Source organism: Cottoperca gobio, chromosome 4 (assembly GCF_900634415.1).
Source record: "Cottoperca gobio chromosome 4, fCotGob3.1, whole genome shotgun sequence".
In the NCBI taxonomy this organism is placed as follows: Eukaryota; Metazoa; Chordata; class Actinopteri; order Perciformes; family Bovichtidae; genus Cottoperca; species Cottoperca gobio.
Window position 1 is genome coordinate 18,451,875 of NC_041358.1, and position 21,385 is coordinate 18,473,259.

Sequence of the window (21,385 nt, forward strand, 5' to 3'; positions counted from 1 at the left end):
GTATTTTATGACACGACTGGGGGAACGAGTGCTGTAAGCTTACACTCAAAATTGCCTCCAGATCTCAGCAACAAGAAATCAGAACAAACTTCAACAAGTCAAAACTGTTGCTTTGAGGTTTCCAAGAGGTCAAATGTCAAATCGGACATAGTTCAGAGAGACTGGTGTGTGTGTGTGTGTGTATTATGTTTATATCACGTGTCTGTGATACACAGATATGTGGACTGGAGTCTGGTTACACTCCAGCAAAGGGAACACCTCACTGCCCTGTCTGTCGACATCTTTCTATATGTGTGTGTGTGTGTGTGTGTGTGTGTGTGTGTGTGTGTGTGTGTGTGTGAGATGCAGTAAGACCTTGTAGGCTAAAAAAGTGAGAGGGAAAGGCCAACAGAGAGAAAGTGCCAAGAAAATAGATTGAAAAAGCGGGAGACAAGAAATGTGAGAGTGAATTAGCAGGGGGAGCAACCAAGAAGGTACAGAGTGAAAAGGTGAAGAGGTAAGAATGAAAAGCACGAGAGTAAGAGGCGGAGAGAGAGAGATGCCAAGAGGCTGCATGCTTTCCTCACTTTCACCCTATTACTCATCCCCTCTCTCACTCCTGGCTCGCTTTTCTCTCCTCTCTCGCTCTCTCTCTCTCTTTCTCTAACTCACTCCTTTCTATTCTCTCTACTGTTTTTACACTGAATCCATGAAAAACTGGAGGTTTAAGATGCATTAAGGAACATTTCTACCTCGTCGTGTTTTATGCATTTGGACATTTTTTGTTTCCTTTAGTATAAAAGTGAAAAAATGAGATGACCCAAAAAAAAAGAAAAGGAAAAAACTTTACTTTTTTTTTTGTAACTTCTGGCACAAATCATCCTTGGGAATCAGCAGAGGGTGCTGTATTAATAATACAACTCAGTAATTCATTTACTACCAACTCTATTGCCAAATTTAAGTGCTAAGACCACAAATGTGAAGTTTTTTGGGGGAAAGGTAATGTGTTCACTGCTGAAGCATCTGGCAACAATTCAGCATGTCTGCAGGACGTGAAAGAAAGTCTCTACAGTAAATGTATCATTAAGGTCTCAAACGTCCCTAAAATAGAATATTTAGAATGTTTGAGCTTTATATTTTGTTAAATACTAGAAAAGTATGCTGATCACTGGAAGTAGACAAGAAAGCGAGGAAACGTTTCGGCCCTCGGGCCATCTCCAAGACCAATTATTGTTTCTTGTTTCTTTCTTTTTATTTTGTTGTCATCTTTAAGTTTTATTCCTTCTGACATTTACTTGATGAATCTTGCAGAGGCATTGAAACTGGTGTAGCAAATTCCATTTGTATGCAAATGAAAAATGATTGTCACGCATTTCCTTCAAAACTGCCACTGACCCACTTTAACTCAAATTCCTGGGTTAATTTACAGCCACTGTGTTTGACTTTGCATAAGTTAGTTAGGCTTTAACTACGGTTAGAGGCTTTGTTAGACTTTTCTGAAAATGGCATGTCACACTTGTATATACTATATTCCTCCTTCATCTTCCTCTCTCAACATCCATCTCTTCCTCATACTATTGAACTAAACGACAGTCCCAACACATACACACGCCTTCACCAACCCTCTGTGCACTGCACATGGCCTGATGCCTCACGTGTATAAAAAGGAGATCAGCTCTCTCTCAATCTTTCAGCCACTTCACTGACTTATTAGACGAACAGAACATTTCACGTACAAACCTGCAGCAGCGGGAACAGAAAAAGACAAGAGGCAGTGTATTGGGATAGATGCTCATGCAGGAAATTGTGTTTAGGGAAATGGCCACTTCCTGTTTTCCTGTCCCAAACAGACTTGATCAGATATAACTGCAGTGTGAGGCAACACACATCAGTGTACACTAACTCACATAAACACTTCTGGCAGCGTGCCATTATAATTAACAGCTGCTGAAATAAATGACGCTTGTAATTACTTCCAGGTGTCGTTATGCACTAAAAATGACAGCTTCCAAAATAATAGACTTTCTATAAACAAGTACTGGAAGCCTGTTAGTGAAATACAAGGGCCATCATTCACAGTACCAACGATGCTGCACATCGCTTTGTCAGACAGCCAGTGCCCTGTTTAGTTATCAGAAGAAAACTGGTTATGTTATGCTGCCTAAAATATAAAGTTGAAATACTTTTGTCTAGATTAAAACTTGAGAGGGTTAGCGTTGATTAAGTGTGTGGCGTGATCAGGAAGGACTTCTATCCCAGACAATAACTAAACAAACACACACGAACACAAAACCACTGTACCTTGATGTCAAAGTTGCAGTCAAAGCGCTTGATGAGGACGATGAAGGCGCCCGTCAAGTTGTCCCTCGGAGGGGGCTCGATGGGCTGGCACGCATTTTCTGGTCGTGCCCCAATCAGGAAGCCCTGCGGGGGGGGGGGGGGACATCATCAGACGTGACATGGTGAGCAAAATTCATAAATGGCTTACATCCAAGTTTCCTTGAGAGTCAAACAGGCAAATTAATCAAAATAAGATATCTATTATTTATAGAAAGCACTATCTAGCCCTAAAAATCAATTATGCTAAATGTATCATGCTACTGCTAAAGAGCAGCTAGCAAACCCTTTTGTAAAAATTAATGAGTATTATAATTTTTCAGACCAAGAACTGATCAAAACGACCAGTAATAATGATAATACCAAACTCAGAGCTTGTGTCCTCTAGTGTCAATAAATAAAAACGTACAGCAGTTACAAGTTACTGAAAAGCACTTTGAAAGGGATTCATGTCTGCAGAGTCAAAGTGGCATTAATGATCATTAGCTCACTTTCTCACCCCTCTGATGTACCACTGGTCAGATCTGATAGTTTTGTCAGTGTTTATTATGATTCATGTTGACAGTTATTGGACTCTAGGCAAGTCACAAGCTGAAAATTATTTTTAAAAATCACACATCACAAAGTGATAAATTACAGCGGCCTCGAAGCTACATGCTAAGTCATTAGCACTGAACAACATTTGTTAGCAAACCGCAGTCCGAGTACGATCACAGTGTTCTGTCAGATTTCAGAGACCTGCTTAGTGAGCCTGTATACTGTTAAAGAGGCTTGACACAAATTAAAGTTACATCACAGTTACATCCCAGGATCCAGTATGAGCAGCGCCATCTTTGTTCAACCCTCCTGCTGCTCCGAGATTAACAACATCCATCACAACCACAGATGAAAAACAAACTTGAAAAAAAAAACCCAAGATGCTGAGATGAAGTTCTGCTACAGCCCCAGATGAAACACTGGCAAATCAAACATACATTTGGTAAACATGGCAATGCATTCATAATTAATACAGAACTTTCTACACAAATACGATATGCCGTGTGTGTGGGTTTATATGTTGATTAAATGTTTTTTCATGTAACACAGAGTCTAATAGCTCAGTTTATCAGCGTCTCAGGTCGCCCTGAAAGACTATGGCCCTTGTTTTTCTCATCTCTCTTTCCCTACTGCCGCTTCCTGTCTTAGTCCCATTTCAAACGACAGCTTTTGAAGTGACTGATGAGACGCCGATAGTGAGAAGAGAGGGAGAGAGGGTGAGACAGAGAGGCTGACAGAGTGATAAAGGGAAGGAGAACAAAGGCGGAAAAAACTGCAAAAGATACAAATTTGGAGGCAAAAGGAATCAGAGAGCCACTGAAATGCAGACAAGAGGGAGAAAAAAACAAAGGGAGAAAGACAAAAATAGAAAAGTGAAGACAAAAGAGGCAGATAGTGAGAAAAGAGAAAAACCAGCGCAGATAAATGGAGAAGAGATGATGAAAGGAAAACACACAAGAGATGAGGAGGGAGGGACCTGATACGATATACATATCTAAACCTCTGCTGCTCTTATGCAAGTGTAATTAACACCACTGTGCGTGCGTGCGTGCGTGCGTGCGTGCGTCAGAGGCAGGGTGGTAGACAGGAAGTGTGTGGACTGCTGTGGGACTCTGGGACTTTGGCAGCCACTTTCATCTCTCTCTCTCTCTCTCTCTCTCTCTCTCTCTCTCTCTCTCTCTCTCTCTCTCTGTTAAAGCCAACACTTAAAAAAAACCTAGCCCGTATATCAAGGAGAGTCAGCACTTTCTCACACACACACACACACACACACACACACACACACACACACACACACACACAAGGCCGGTGTCTGATTCTCCGTGCCGGCTGTAACACTGACACAACTCCAAAACTGCAGCTGAGCCACATATGGAAAATTATCACAGTGACACATCACATTTGCTAACAAATCAACGGAAGAGATACAAGTTGCTGACTGAATGCACCGCCCGGTTGTTGCTCAACATTTATAAGAGCTGACGTATGACAGATCAAATCCCGGGGCGAGGGAAATCTGTGAAACCTCACGTTAGGGAGGGGGACACGTGCAAGGAATCACCCATCCCTCACCGCCTTCACCTCTGGGTGCCTCCCTCAAGTGCAGCCCTGCCTTGCTGCTAAATGACATCACTGTGCCACTGCCTCACATTCCTCCTCCTGACTTTGAAAACAGTGGCAAGAGCGCCCTCTGTTGGGTATTATAAACAACGAAGAACTGCAGAGAGGACAGCGTGTGGAAAAACAGGAAATAACTGGGGAAGAAGAGGAAATTCTGAAAACGTAGACTGAAAGGAGATTTAGATAAAATGCTGCCTGAGCATGAAACACCACAAGACACATCTAATACATCCTTAAACTGATTATAAATGTCCACTGCTCTGTCAGACTCCAAACTGGGTTTCATATGTTTTTGTCTGTATTATTTAGTTTGTTTATAATCCTGTAGTGTATGAGATACTGCTGTCTGCATATGTTCAGGATGCATTCATGAATTGTGAGTATTTTCTATCACTTGGACACATTCTTGAGCATTCATTGTACTTGGGAAATAAAGACACAGTGGATGAAAAGACAATTTATAAGCATGTTGTAATGATACCATATAAAATGTTCCATTATCGCATTAGTCTTTTAGCTAGGGCGTCGTCAAAGTTTGGAAAAAAAACGAGGATAAATGATTTTCCAATAATGTGATGTTGAAAAGTATCGTGACCCATTCCCACAACTAAATAGTGATAAGTGTGACAGAGAAGGGGAAAGACAGATATTTAGATGAACATCTTACAATAATTGGCTGAAATAAGATGATTGTTTAGAAAGGCAGATTTAATCTCACATCTGTCAACAGTCACTTTAGCTGGGGATACACTGATCAAAGTTGTTCTCTCCAGATACCAATTCAGATCCCACAACTTGTACAAAACAAAGCAGTAATCTGATATTAGTGATCCTATTTCGCTTCATTTAAAATCCGTTTCCCACCGCGTGTGAAATCATTTTATGTCAGGTAACATGACGCCATGAATTACTGTGACACTTCACTGAGTCGGTGCCTCCCTATTACTGAATTAATGTAACTAATAGCGGAAATACTTAATATTATAATGACGGTGAGAAATAAACAACATGATCATGATTCAAGCTGCAAATATCCTTTAATTTCTTCTTGCTCTACTAATACAGTGCATGAGTGCCAACAAACTCAGAGGGATTTTCTGTTGTTGCAGAAAGAAATGCGGGAGGGGGTGGGTGGCTGTATTCTTCTGGTGGACTATTCCAAATTACTGCACAGTGATCACTTAATCCCGTCACTAACAATCTCACTATAGGGCTTGTTTGCAGATTTGCTCAGAGGAATTAATAATTTACTCTTGCCTGACTGGGGATTACTGTGAGGAGATTAAAGCTGGTGCGACTCCTCACACACAATCATTGATGATTGTGTGATTCCCCACTTTAACCTGCCTGAACCACTTCAAACCCCCCCCCCCCCAGTTTATGAACGACCACAACAGGAAGCAGGTGAAGCTACAGATCTTCACTGCGTTCCAATAACCATAATACCATACTATTAGGTGTGCCAGAAAAAAGATTTTGTATGTCCCAATACATAGTATGTCAAATGCCAAAAATAGCAGGATGTCCTTCTGCATCCGGTCGCATTTTGCAGTAAGTCAGCAATCTTTTCTGGCTGCTCTGACCCACAATCGTTTGCACGTTAAATATTTGATCGAGAGGGTAGGACAAAGTAGTATTTCCCAATTGTACAACAGCAAATAAGGGCTTTGTAAGGGCAAGTGCAGTTTGTACTAAAAGTAAAAAGAAAACGTATGCAATTTGGAACGCAGCCTTATTAGCTTTCAGACTGCACTTTTGCAGCCGGCACTTTTTCTCAAGTCTACAATCACAACACTTACCACATTGATTACCACATTGATTACCAGGGTCTTGAGGCATTGTGTTTTTGACCTTGTTACTTTAACCATTACTGCACTCAACCCTGAATAGTAATACCAGAAAAGTGGGGCGGCTGCAGTCTAAATGTGAAAACATGTGGGTTAGTTTCTGGGTCACATTCTAGGCTGGCTAAGAAAATGTGGGTTGGGAAAGTGAACGATATACTGTGTGCCTGAAACTCCCTCGACAGAACAAGAGAACGACCGAGTGAATCCGCTATTTAGACACAATGACATTCTGTAAGTTTATCACTAAACGTACAGTGAGTCGTCTGGGGGACAGGCACTATCTGCTGTAAAACATCTATGATTAGTTCCTACATTTACCATAACCAAGCACAAGACAATGACTCATTCGGTTGCAGTGAGTTACCACATTAGTGCAAACCATTGATGAAACGGAGGGAAACAAACCCTCATATCTTCCTCTCAGAGTCAACATTTCCCCGCTTACGCGTTGACACAGCAGGAGTGAGCATGTTTAAATCAGACAACTAGCTGTACTGGATTATCATATAAACCAAAAGGTTGTTTGATATTACACCTTTAGCCCCTCAGAGGTGGTTTTCAATGTGGAGTCCTTCAGGGGAAGTTTAATATCAATACATTCGAGCATAAAAAGGGGCATTCTTGACCTTATGAATAGTAAATGTTCGAGATTTAAGGACCACTTATAAGCTTTTTTGGGAGCTTTCATTTTTATTCAAAGCTTCTCAATCATCTCAGTCACGCGATGAAACCTAAGCTAGCTCAATCTGCTAACGACGACCCATGACTGCTGTGAAAAGCTAGTAAATCAACCTTTGAGTTGAGATTAGTTTGGTTAAACATTCATTACACTTGAAATGACTGAATTCAGCGGATTACACACAGACAGCCATTAACTCAAAATGACACCTTCAGGTAATTTTAAGAGTCCTCAGTTCACCTAACCTGCCTGTCTTTGAATTGTGGGAGGACACTGGAGCAACCGGAGGGGAAAAAACACACACGAGCAGAGGAAGCAAGCAAAAATGCTGATGTATAATTATCCACTCAAAGCTCGCAGCCTCCTCATTTGCAATGTTTCCATATTTTGTTCAACATGCAATACTCGAGGAAAGATGTGAAATGGGAGGAGTGCTTCCTGCCACCTCTTTATACAGCCACAACTTCAAATGAAATGGATCTAGATTTTAACTAAAGGGATTAACTGTACACAGGTGTGTGCACTTTTTGGGTATTTCCCAACTGATAGGAGGAAGTCAATTCTTCTGCCTTTAAAGTAACAAAATAAGTACAGCCACTAGAGTTAGTAATAGTGTTTTAAAAGTCTGTCTATTATGTGATATCTGATCAAGCACTCATAGAAACCAGGCTTTAATGGGGATACTTTTATATGTATACATGGTTTGTGTGTGCTTCAGAGACGTAACCAGTTTTGCTGCTGCATTTTCAAAACCACAAAGACTTTCCAAAGGAAACTCAAGCATTTATTCTCCGACTAGAGATCAGTCTATAATTGTGGAAGTGAAAGTGAGCACACAAATGGAAAAGAAAGGCGGCTATTTTAACATTTGTTTCGATTCTTGGTTAGGGTCATTTTTTAATAAAGGTTCTCAATGCTGAACCTACAGTTTGTAGCCTCGCCATTATTCTTCAGAGCCTTCATGTACTGTATCCACTGTAATTAAGGCAAAGCAGTGGCCTTTTAGGATCCTAAAAAATGTTGGTTGTCCAAGTGTCAGGGTTTGCCAAATATTATTATATAATGCAAGTTGGGGATATGTCTCCAAAAACCATTCGCTACCAAAAGTGAAAAGTAGAATGACTAATGATTTTACTGGTTTTCAGGTACTTCCACCTTTCTTTCCCACTTTGTGCTAATTTGCTTTACTTTCCGTCTCTTCATTTCAGATGGAAATGCTGCATTCCTTTACTCCTCTATATTTATGCGATGGCTGTGTGGTAAATATTTTGTTTGTGAATCTTTCAACAATCATGGTTTGGCAGCAGCGAAACCATTTCTTTACAAACATCATGTTCACTTCCCTGTCTCATAAATTTCAATTCCCGTATACAGATCACAAGTGTGTTACTTTAGAATTTGGGAAGGCGAAAATAACTTTGCGACGAAACAGGAGAACTGATGCTGTTCATACAAATTTAAGAACAGTTTTTATGATGAAAATCTAGATTTCTCAAAGTTTTTATCGGTCGCCAACAGTTTGATGTTGCCTTATTAACAAACTGTATTTCTCTGCAGCAGTCATTCGAATACTGACATGGACATACAGTGTAAAAGCCTTGTCCTCAAATCTGAAGCTTAATTTCAGTTTTGGTATGCTACATCTTTCACTCCCCAAACCAAATTTCAAATATGTTCGCCTCCGCTATTAAAACGAAGCACAACTGTTGCCGACTTTGGGTGCACAGTACACAGACTTGCAGAGGCCCTGCTTAGAAACCCTGAGGTGACCGTAAGCAGCCACGGTTGTGTAAGTGGAAACAGGGAGGGTTCTGTGTGAAGCCTCGTTCCCTGTGGGGAATCCTTCCATGTGGGAAAAACAGGCTTGTGCTGCCTTGTGATGCCAGAGGTATCTCCAGGCATCCTACAGCTGCAGCACTGCAAGGCTACTACATCTGAAGTGAGTTAAACTCATAATGACAAAAAGGTTACCAAATTATTTCAATGTACAGCGCGAGTTAACAGCATACGCACAAATGGCGAGATGTACTGGAGGCCTTGCAGACTGCATGCTATTTGCACGTGGTTTTGTAAGATGCCCCGCTTTCATTGTTTCTTATGCATTGGTGAGGACAGAAAGAAGTTAATTGAGTATTCCTGTGATTTACTAAAACTCACACAATCTGCAGGGGTCAAATTTCATCTGAATAGCAAGTGCAAATAGTGCTGGTAAAAGGAGAGAGAAGAAAAGTGAATTAGCCTTTGCTCTACAGAGATCTAAATGGCATCAGATAAAGGGTCAGTGCACAGCAAAGTATCTGGAGGTATCTGCAGTGTATGCATGGAGAGTATTCAGTCCAATAAGGAAGTACTTCTCTACTCATTTTTAACCTGTAATAATGTGGGTGCATTCTTACATTACAATTTTGCTGAGTGCAGCTTTAAATCACAGCTGAAAACAACTCGCAGCTCACTCAGACAGACGCAGACATGGGCAGGGCAGAGGAGGGTAACTTTCAAATTGAGTTGAGTATTAGCCTCCAGGGACTAGGGCAGCATGTCTGCGTGGCACAAAGCCTCTCTGCCTCGGCTAGACAGCAGTGGTGAAAAATAAGACGCAAAGATTAGATGATAATTTAGGACAGAGAGCGTGTGACACAGAAACGAAGTCATTTCTCAGCTTTCATAACATAGAATCTTACATAATATGCTCAAACACACACAGAGAGCGACATGACTGTGTGCCATAATCCCTGCTGTTTGCCTGGTGACAGGTCATTCACTACAGCATACCTCGGGTGTGGCATCAACAAACATGGATAAATATACTTGTAATAAACTAGGGATGTGACGTATGTGATTACCAATCATCTCGACCAGAGCCTGGATTCCTAAAATATACCATGGGATCACAGCTCATGTGATGATGCCGAAATGATGCTGTGGGACAGCCATAATGGAGTAACGATGCTAAACATAGCATCCTTAAGTTCAGATAAGTGGCAGTAATTGTGTGCAAACATACGCTACTTAACCTGAACGTATACACAAACACAAAACAAGTCATAAAGTATTTTGCCGTCAGCTTACTTCTGTGCCCTAAAAAGCCGTTGGACAACAACAACTGGGCTCTTGACAGTGGGAAACGCCACAATGACCAGCTTAGATAGCAGACATGAATCATCCCTTCTGTTTGGGAGCTTTGTGGATCAAGCAATGTGCGGGTTGTTGGGTGTGGGGGGGGTCACATACAGAAACCTCACAACAACACACATCTCTCACAATCCTCAACACAGAGAAGTAATGTTTGGGAGAAGTTTCATTGAGTTATTAAACTTTGCTGGAGCTTCATTAAAGTCCAACCAGAGAGTAATTTGAATACTTTATGCAGTATTTCTACAGTGCGTGCTCCACTGTCATTTTGAAGTGTAACTGGCCACTGCAACACATAAACTGCATATTGACATTTGTATTGACTTGAAAACAATGTTGCATGTTTTTTTTTTTAATTGATTGATGATGTGTTCACAAACATTATTAATGTAACCAGCATCACAAAACATTAGTAACAACATATTTAATTCCTGTTGTTGGTTTATGTATTAAAAGACATGTAAATCATTTTTGGAGTGATGGAAAGTTCCAATCCAGTCTTTTTAATCTTAATAGTGAAGTTACCCTTTTGTTTACAACGGGATAGGGTTAGGGTTAGCTAACCCTAACCCTAACCCTATCCCATAATCTGAAAAAGATCAAATTCACATTTTGCAAACTAATGCTATTTTTGCTCACTTCCTGGTTTGTGTATGATCTTTTCATCACACTTTAATATGTTTTAATGGTTGATCTTTAATTCAGTGGAGCTGTAAAGTGGAAACATGCTGGACAAATGAAATCAGAGTTCATATAAACCTCGGAATGACTTGTAGGGACTTTAGTCTAGAACCAAATCATTTTACTAGTTTGTCAGACAAACGCCTCTCAGTCTGCATTCTTCACTCACCTTCAGTCCATCACTTGGTAGTCGATAACCAAACCGCGCAGGCAGGTCGTCAAAGTTCTCCGTTTTGTTGTCAAATGAGTACTGAAAGATGGAAAGATTAAGTTTGATTACCTTGGATTCAAGATATTTTAAGGAGGTTAACGCATCATCAAATAAAGCTTCACTGAGTGACTCATAAAGACAGAAAACACAGGCGTGAAATACCGACAGTATCATGTACTTATTGCTAATGTGGATTGGAGGTGTGTTTGTGCATATATGGAGGTGTAACTGTATTACACATATCATTGTTGTATTTTTACTCATATTATTGTTGTGTGTTTCTATGTATTGTCCAACATGCACCAAGAATCACTCACGGCGGCGATGTCAGCCTCCACGGGCAGCAGGTTGAGGAAGGCGAAGAGCTGAACAGTGAAGATGGTGTAAATCTGCGTGGCCGACAGCATCAGCATTCCCAGAGACAGCAGCATCTTGGCATCACGTTACAACCCCCAGCTGCTATGCCACTCACTCAGAAGCATACACAACCATAAACACACACACTAACACACACACACACACACTAACACAAACACAAATGACCACGCACACACTGGCCTGCAGTGGAACCCCTTTACACCGTCTGTTGTCGTCACACCTAGAAAAGACACCAATGTTTACGTAAAGCCTTAACTCGCATACAGGGATAAAATAGTGTTGACATTTCATGAATAAAAAATGTATTTAATTTAAAATGTATGCAGGTGGGATGTTGTTTGGGTGTCTTGTCATTGTTGGTATGTTAAGAGAAAAATATTGTGTCAAGTGTCAATGATACCCCTCCCCACTCTTTCCTTTCACTGCTGTATTTGATCAATTATACGCACAACCTGAGAAGTGCGGTGAAGCTGCTTGTGTGGATTTACATTATATATTCTGGAGCATCTATTTCACTTGGATGGTGCTTCTCACTTTATTCTACTTTCTCATTTTAAGAAAATACCCTGGAAAAGCGATTGACACTCTTTGGAGACAACAGAAGACCATAGAGAAGAGGGCTGCATGATATTGGAAAAACATTACATTGCAATATATATTGCCATATGAAATAATACAGGGATTTTCACCAGACGACAACAAAGTACCTGTTTTTGATCATACTTCCATACAACTAACAATGTGTTTCTCTTTGCAACCATATCTTCCCTTTTCTGTGTTTTTCCTGTTCCTCACTCATTTTCAGGTTGTGTTCACTGTGCATGCAGAGCAACAAACTCAGTGTATCTAAGAACCCTTACATTGGAGTTAATTATATTCTATCACAGACTTAGAACCAAGTTTTCCTTTTGTATTAAGCAGCAAAAAGGTTGTAGCATGACGTGTTTGAGATAATTTGCCTTACTTGACATTGCACCTCCGGCAATGGGACTATTGCGCATATCGCATATGTAACTTAGTGCCAGGACTATATTGCTGCCAGCTCCTGTGAGACTTCTTGTTTGCGTCTGTTATGCTTCTTAGTACAGCCAGTCGCATCATATAGACTGAAGTGAGCTGACATCATAGCATAAGGGGTATGAGTTCACAAAGTGTAGGGCAGCATGTGAGCCGGTCAGGAGGAACCAACCGCTAAGCGGTGTTGTCAAGCTGCAAAGGGAAGTAGTGTTTGAGGATTACCTGGTTTGTTGTGTACATTTTTAAGAAAGAATTGGACGTTTTCTAATCAATACATCATGAATGAATGTGCAATTCCACCATTTGTCAAGTTTATACAAATATACCAATTGTATTGTAGCAGCAATGCTTTTAAGAGATGGGGACATTGAAAAAAATAAAGCTTTAGTAGCACCTCTCCTCATTTCTTTCTAAAAACTACACTTTGTTTTAAGCATCTGCAATCACTAAATTGCTTCAACTCAAATGTGGAAACATTAGACTTAAGACTTAATTTTAGCAAATTTCATATTAATGTGTTCTTTTTTTAAAAGCAGGTGCTTCCTTGAAAGATAACTTTTAACATCCTGACTGTCACACTGTTGCCTCAAACTAAACAAGTTTTTGTAAATATATTAGAGAAATAAACAGTTCAAAATTAACATTATAGAAATAGTAACTGTCAGATTAAACAAAACGTTTTTCACTAAAATAAGTATTAACAAATGACTGTGCCCAAAACTGATAAGCCCACTTATATATAAGATATAGAAGTGGGCTACAAGATATATAAGTGGGCTACAAGCATTTCTAGATCTATAAATTACACATGCTTTATCTGCATAATCTGTATAATTCACTATAAAAGTGCTGAGGGTAAATTCTAAGCCTTAATCACATCTGTATAAAACGGGAGTGAGGCTTCGAAATGTCACATTCCATTCCTTCCATCCTACTGAAGCTGCTGCTGCCATTTCCCATGAAACAAGGTCTTACATACTGAGCACCTCCAGTAAAGCATGTCGCTCTGTGAGGACAGGATATAGCCTGATTTTAAGATTTAAAAAAAATATATAGTATGACATAACTATCCATCTTATTATCATCCCCACCATTAGAAGGTTTGGAAACATTATTTTCTTACAGTAAAGTCATTTATTTACTCATACAAAGATGATGACATGGACAAAATTCAAAATGACAACATCAACATTCACAATGTAAAATTTTAACTCTTGATCATTTGAGGATAATCAAGAGATACAAAATAGGTTACTGTACTTCACAAAACCTGTGAATCAAATATGGCAACAAAACAGTTCTGCCTACTGAATTGTAATATTACTGGGAGAGCTGTATCTGGCAGTTTCTAACAGTATAGCACATCGCCCAACCCTAATATTAATTTACACTACATGTCAGTGTCATAACATGTCATCAACATGTTTTCAAAAACCGTAGCTTACATCTATGACTTACATGCCAATTTAGAAAATTATTAATACATGAGATGCATAAACTATATAGCAAAAGACATTACACCAAAATTGGCTGAGACAACAGAAACGTCTTCCTAAATTCTAAATAACAAAGAAATAAAGGGGAAGTGAACTCAACATAGAAGATGATGACTAAACATCAAATGACAGCAATCATGTTTTATTGAGAAACACACTGTGAGATCATGCTGAGACAGCTACATATACAAACCAGTGTGATTAGAAGATAAATTAGTTAATGACAAAACAACAATGTGTCAACAAACATCGTACTTCCATAAATCGCGTTAAACTTTCCAACCCCAAATCTCTAGTGACTGATGTCGGGCTACGGTTTCCATACCAAACTGTTTTTACAAATATAACTTGTAGCAATAATGTCAAGCTTTTTCAGATAGCTACAGTTCTTTATGGTATAGTTATACACATGAATAAATATGTGGACAGCCTGGTGTGCAGCTAGCTACAAAAAATAGAGCGTCCTGTAACCGCGTTAGCATGATGCTAACACAGGAAGCTAGCTGGCTTGTCGTGGGTGTTTACCTTTATTTCTGCCTGGAGGTTTATCTTGTCCATGAATTTAGCTGCTGGCGGGGACATCGCTCTCTTTCACTGGGCGGCGTGTCAAGAAACATGTACAACAGCGAACATTGTGGATGGACTTCATCCCGTTTGGACGGTGTGTCAGAAAATATGAACATAAACGTTACAGTTTAATCCCCTCCGCTAGCTTCACATGCGTCCCTCTACATTCAGCTTCTGATTGGACTGACCATCTGTCAATCACTCTATTCCGGAAGTGACTCCAGACGTAAACATATCCACGTGACGGCACACAACCATTTACTGCCTTTTACAGTGAACTGCCTGTACTGAGCAGCAGCTAGCCTGTATTTGCATCTTTATTTAATCTATATCAGTGCATTATGAGATTAACTGGCAGCAGAATGGAATATTTAAAGAAACTATATATTTTAACTGAAGAAAAGTGTAGGCCTATGCTCTTTTTCGTCACCCTCCCCCTCAAAAGAAAGTCTTGAAGACAGTTGACACTTTTAAATCTCTAGCACCCTCTTTAGTAAATGATGTGCACTTTCTTTTAGGGCGTTCCTGTGGATATCAAATAAAATAAGAGAGAGATTAGAGGGACTATATTGTCATCCATCTATACATGGTGCAGTACAGTAAATAAATAAATATTACAATTGTGGGGTTCTGCATTCTACCATACCTGTGTAGATAGGCATACTAGTTACTTTGTAAATACATCTTTACATTCATAACATACAGTAAGAAGCTAAAAGCTGATGCATTGTTACAAGTACTCATGATTACAGTAGAGAAGTATGAACATATAAAGTATTAAAACTCTGGTGACAGCAACATGCCACATCGTGAAAGTGAACACTCCTCCTAATGAATACTCATCATTTTAATCTAATTTTCATTACAATTAGTTACATATGCCAAAATTTGAAGTACATCTTCATCAATGCCAAGGGCACACATGAAACATGAGAAAAAAATATTTTCATGGTGGTAAAAAAGGAGGTAGTGAAGCAACCTGAAGGTATTAGGCCTTTATTTGTATTTCCTCACGGGATTATACAACATTCATCTACATTTAATTTGTGTTCTGATTTGTACACGAAAAAAACAGAAATCATCAGAACATTCAGGTCTTGAACCTTAAGAAACTGAGTCAATGTTGCTCCAAGCCAAGATGAAACACAAAAACGATGTGGACAGCTTTAGATTTTAAAAGGTCAAATGCAAATTAGCATTCCCCCGTAAAACTTTTAAAGAACGTTTCAAGTTACTGTAACGTTCCTCCAACACAGTGGGAAGACCTTTTGTTTCCCACTAAAAAGCAGAGCGAAGATCTGACGTCAGACAGTGCTGGGGTTGAGGTTGTTTCCAACTGGGGTGACGCATAAAACAGTTTACACTTCTCATAATCTAAATTATTTTAGATATAATAATTGTAATAACATGTATAGATAGCTTATTAAGAATTAGAATCCGGTTTATTATAAGTAGGTCTTCACATACAAGGAATTTTCTTTGGTTTATTGATTCATAACATAAACATAGTAGTTAAAAATAAAAGCCAGTATTGTAAAAATCAAGATACATAAATATAGAACATAAGAAAAATACACTAAACATATATAGAAATATTATAAATATATGTACAATATATCTGAATTCAATAATCAAATTAGAAATGTAAAAATGAAAGAATTAAATAAAATCTTTCAGTTTGCATCAAAGATTTGTTTTCTATGAATCTGATTCTTGAACTTTTTGTTTCATGTAGTACAATTGCTTTTTTGAAAGCAACTATTAAATATATAGCATTTAAAAGCATTGTCTTTTGTTGGCTTGTTCGGTCCCACTTTGCAGAGTAGCTACCTCCAAAACTCTACCCACCCAACTCCTGCCCCCCTTCCCTACAATGACTTTGCCTCTGACAAACTCACTGCACACACTCCTCTGTCCAACCAGAGCCCACAGAGGAGCTAAGCAGACGGAGGACGGATGTCCCAACCATGAGGGTCTTCATCTGCTTCGAGGGTTCCTGTGAAACTTGTGACTTCCCTCCTGATCAGACTGTCGGGGGCCATGAAGCAGATGGTGAAGGTAATAAAAAACTATAGTGATCTAGGACCATCACTGTTGATGGACCTTCATTTCTTGACTTGTTTTGACTGCATTTTGAAAATGTGCATGATGATTTGGTATTACTGGAGGGAAAAGAGACTTTTGGATTAATGCTGCTTGTAAAGGTAAAAAAAAATAGGCATTGCAAGTCTGTTAGTTGCTTTATATGTCAAGAAAAAGCAAAATCTCTCAATTATTGGAGGCATTTGTATATTTAGTTCAAGAAAATGCCTCAGACGTGAACAATGTCTCACGCCTCATACTTTTTTACTCTGTCCCTTTCTGTAGGACAACTTTCTGGTGCAACTCTCAGATGACAAACAGCACCAGTACCTGGAGCTGAGCTACGGTGGTGCAGCGCTGCAGGACAGCTGGGCTCTGTGTGACGTGGGCATCACAAGTGGCAGTGCCATCCGATGCCTGATAAAGGTATTAAAATGGGGTTTAAAAATAAAAAAGGGTTTAGAGATTTGGAGCTATATTGGGATTTGTAGTAAATACAATCAGCTTACAATGATGCACAGAGAGGATGCTGAAGGGTATCTTTGCTTTAGGACTACACTTCAGAAGCTTTATCACACACACCAGCGTTTGTATGTGAAAAATTGCTCCAACAACTTTTGAATGAGTTCAAATATTTTATGAAAGCAGTAATGTCACCTCCAAATATCCAATTTACTACGGACTCAATTGTTTTGTATTATATTTGTGGGATTATAACCAAAAACGAAAATGATGAGAGCAGAGGTCACTTACACAACGTTTACTCCCGGAGCTGGTACATATTCAATTTCTTGCTCAACATTACTTTAGTAGGGTTTATGCTCACAGGAGCTTTATGCTGGGCCTAAATGTTGGACCTGCAGTCCCCTCGCTTAATGTACAATATCACTGACAATTAAAAAACACATTATTCTTAATCTTTTCACTTAAAATGTGTATCTTTCTGCCTACATATTCATTACTTGGGATTACTTCTCATCAAAGACATCCCTCTTACAGTGAGTGAATGTCATATTAGACTGATGAACTAATATGGAACAAGATGTTCCCATCTGAGCAGCAGCTTGGAGAGAAATTAGTTTATGGCTGTCTGAGATCTTTAAATGTGTCCCTTTTAGTACGTTTTTAGTATTAGGACACATTCCAGGCCTGTCACCAAGCAACCTTGTGTAAAAGCTGACAGTGGTAAGCATGTGTGTGCCTTTGTCATCATTTAACATCCTCTTAAAAAAAACAGTTGATTTCTGCCAACCTTACGTTGTTTAGTCCCTTTCATTCTCCAAACTTTTGTATGTCTTGGTCCATGTCCCTTTGCTTTGACATTTCCCATCTTTGTGTATTTCAAAGTTTCATTTTTGCCCTCCTGGTCCTCAAATGTGCACCTACAGTATAGTATTCATTCAAATTATTTTCATATAAGATGGTAAATTGTGTACAGAGCTTTTGTAGATAGACATATACATGGGAGCATTCAATGATCTGGGTTTCCCTGCAAAGTTATCCAGAGACAATTCAGTACAAACTGTACAATTCTGTATTTTCAATAATATAAAGGGTCACTTAATTTCATGTGACTGTACATAACGTCAACCACAGAGTGGCAGTAAACTCCTCTTTGCTCATTTCTTGTGTACTACTTTTGCAATATTTTATATAAAACAAAAATATAGATAATAGTAAAAAAGGAAATGAATGAATGAATACAATTAATTTAAATTGTATGTTAATTATGTATGTTAAATTGTATGTTAATCTAAATAAAAATGTTTTTTTTAGATAAACACAGTCTTGCCATTCTTTTTCTTATTAACTGCAAGGTTATTATAATTATTTTTCAGAGTAAACGAAGGCCTGTGATGCATGTGTTCAATGCTGTGACAGGAGAAACCTTAGCAATCATGGGAAGTGAGGCTCTTCTGCATATGTCTGTTGCCTCATTGAAAACTGTGGTGTCTATGCAAAGTGGCCTCCCTGTCAGCACCTTCAGACTAAGCACACCTGCTGGTGTGCAGCTCTATGACTGCAACCAACTGCAAGACTACGCCATTGAAGTGGGTATGGCCTGCTTTCTGTCTATGTGGGGATGTGTGTAAATTCACAGTGAGAGCTGTGTTGCTCATTATAAAAAATAAATGTGAAAAGTGTAATAACATTTTAATTGATTCTGTGAACGGTTAGATATCATGTATTTTCTTGGCGTCTAAATTACAAAATAAATACTTTAAATTGTGTAATGTACGCAACCTCCAATCTGTGATGAATGTTGGCTGGTATGAACTGGGTATTAGAGAGATGTAACAGAGCTTCACGTTACAGTTAGATTCTTTATCATCTCTCCTCTCCAAAGCCATGCACAGACACATTTGAAGTTAAAATCGACATAAAAATTTAATGAATCTGATCTATTTTTAAATCCTTTGAGTTTTTATTAATTTATTTTTTACAAAGGCACTACTCTCCGTTTGGACACGTGGGATGGGTGGGTGGAGTTCCTCCAAGGTTGCCTCCTTGGCCACAGATCGACAGTCCAGAGCCACTTGTCAGAGAAGAAGCCAGTAATGAGGTCAGAAATTCCCTACATGAATACAAGTGTGACAGAACTGTTGTTGTGCAGCTTATCCATAATGAGTCAGAGTACAATCTTACACACCAATGTGAATCTTTCTTGTCTTGCTTTCCCAGGTTTCAGCTGCAGGTAGCACTTTACATCGCTGCCTCTTTAGGCCACCTGGATCTGGCAGGCTGGCTGCTGGAGAGGGGGATGCATGCTGAGAAACCAGTGGGAGTCCATCCGTACCGCCAGTGGTGCCACCAAACCGCCCACCGAGACACCGGAAAGTGTCCCATCCACACAGCTGCAGAGAGCAGCCAGCTCCTCATCCTCAAACTCTTCATCACCAAGAACCTTTTGACCTTAGCTTGTCGGGACCCTGGAGGTCGGGACCCTTTGAAAGTTGCTATTCAGCGTGGTCACAGGGACTGTGTGCGTTACTTAGCCAACAAGCTGTGCTCAGTAGTGTCCCTGTCAAACATGTCCCTGCCCATGCGTATCTACCTCCAGATGAAACGCTGGGTGAGTTTGGGGCAGAAAAGGGCAGCCTCCAATCGATGCCAGTACACTAGTGCTGCCTTCAAAGTCAGGGCGGGGGATAAGTTGCTGGTGGATGGCTTTAACCAGCCAAATATGTCTTCCAAATCCAGGAAAGCTGTGACTAAACCAAAAAGACAAAACAAGGCCAAAGCTTTAGAGCCCTTACCTCCCATTACCAACTTACTTTCAGTATCACACCTCCCCAGCCTGGGTGACTTGAAAGAGATGCAGAAAAAACAGAAACAAGATATAAAAAGAGAGGATGAAATCTATAAGGATGACAGCAGTTTATGCAGGAAGAAGTTTATCCTTCCGCCAATCACCAGAGAAAGCGTTCCCAGGCCAATATATTCTCATATTCTGACTGTGTCTCTGGAGTCCGCCCGAACACCAAGGGAAAATGCCATATACTGCTTGACCTTAGCCAGGTCTCTATCTTTTTTACTGCAGTATATATTTTATGTTCATGTGCAATAAAAACACACTGTGATGTCTCATAAATGTCAAACAAATGATTTACACCACACATACTGTTTGTCGGTAATTCTGTCTGTGACTAGTTTCTAATTTAGGTTTTGAAAATATTTTGTCAAAATTAAGTTAAAAGTGCCGCATGTATTTTAACATAAATGCATTTCTATAGTTACTGTAGCTTCTGTAATGAGACATAAAAACAGAGGCTGTCAACTGCCTATTTTTTCACACTTACAATGAATCAACTAATGATTGATAATGGCTTATACATGACAGCTTTACTTTACTGTGTGTAATGCATGTTTCTCTTATGCAGTACCTTCACAGAAAAGCCTTGGTTGAAGCAGCTGAGCATAGCACGGACCCTGATCAGGAAGCGTGTCCACACCATGGCCTGATGCAGATCTGTCACTCATCAGCCAAACTGCTGGTGGATCTCCCATCGGCTGCCTGAAAAACTGTGGACAACGAAGAATCTTTCGAAGAAGAGTGACAACTGAGGAGTGTTTTTTACTTGAAACAATTGTGAAACTGAAAGCTGTATTGTATAACAAATGTAATAATGGTGAATACAAATCAGAAAACGACAAGATTCCATAAACAAGAGTTTGAGCAAAGGTATTGTAAAAATGACACTGACACAACACACTGAAAAATAATTGTGGAAAATAGTGATAAAGCTCAAAACACCACCTTTAATTGTGGCGCCTTTGTCTCCTAACAGGACAAAGGTTGGTACAGATCTTTCATATATTCCAAGTGTTTTATTGTCTGGTGTCACTAACTCAGTTTTATGATGCCTTCAAATACTGTGGGACAGATAAAGACAAAGTGAGTGCAGATAAATTACCCCTCATTTGGATATATTTCTTGTTCAAGATAGCTTTTTGGAGGATGGAAGGAATCACTAAAAATGTACCACAATGAGATATAAGTAAGGACAAAAAGTAATCACTTTTTGATGCTGGTAGAAGTTAAACAATCTGTTGTTTTTATATGTTGTAGATACACAGATATGCCAGGAAAGAAAAGCAAAGGCAGTTAAAATGTGAATATAAGAAGATACACATTTTGTTAAATACATTTTTCATTGGTGAAGGAGCAAAAAGCCACATTTTAGGCCTGCATAGTTTGAGTATTTCCTATTTAAGTGATGGGCAGTAGAGTAACAACAAAAATAATGATTAGATTTATAATGAACTAAAACACCACATGCCTTCATGCACATTTTATCCTTATGGTTTGGGTTTTTGCATT

The 21,385-nt window shown here is 39.3% G+C and overlaps 2 protein-coding genes across 2 annotated transcripts in view; one reads left to right on the top strand and one right to left on the bottom strand.

The window, feature by feature from the left end:
* The window catches only part of rnf13 (ring finger protein 13), a 46,091-nt gene extending 31,397 nt beyond the window's left edge, over positions 1-14,694 (bottom strand). Inside the window, exons 1-4 of the mRNA XM_029429897.1 lie at positions 14,440-14,694; positions 11,341-11,621; positions 10,982-11,062; positions 2,281-2,403 (exon numbers count right to left, since the gene is read on the bottom strand). Coding sequence (XP_029285757.1) covers positions 2,281-2,403; positions 10,982-11,062; positions 11,341-11,454 — 318 coding nt within the window. The 5' untranslated portion in view covers positions 11,455-11,621; positions 14,440-14,694. The remainder of the gene's footprint in view (positions 1-2,280; positions 2,404-10,981; positions 11,063-11,340; positions 11,622-14,439) is intronic.
* A 1,827-nt stretch (positions 14,695-16,521) lies between these two features.
* LOC115006968 (protein ANKUB1-like) lies at positions 16,522-20,614 on the top strand. Its single transcript, XM_029429600.1, has 6 exons — positions 16,522-16,539; positions 16,849-16,989; positions 18,402-18,618; positions 19,012-19,126; positions 19,246-20,082; positions 20,445-20,614. The coding sequence occupies exons 1-6, from the start codon at positions 16,522-16,524 to the stop codon at positions 20,524-20,526; spliced, it is 1,410 nt and encodes a 469-aa protein (XP_029285460.1). The 3' UTR covers positions 20,527-20,614.
* Positions 20,615-21,385: the final 771 nt, after the last annotated feature.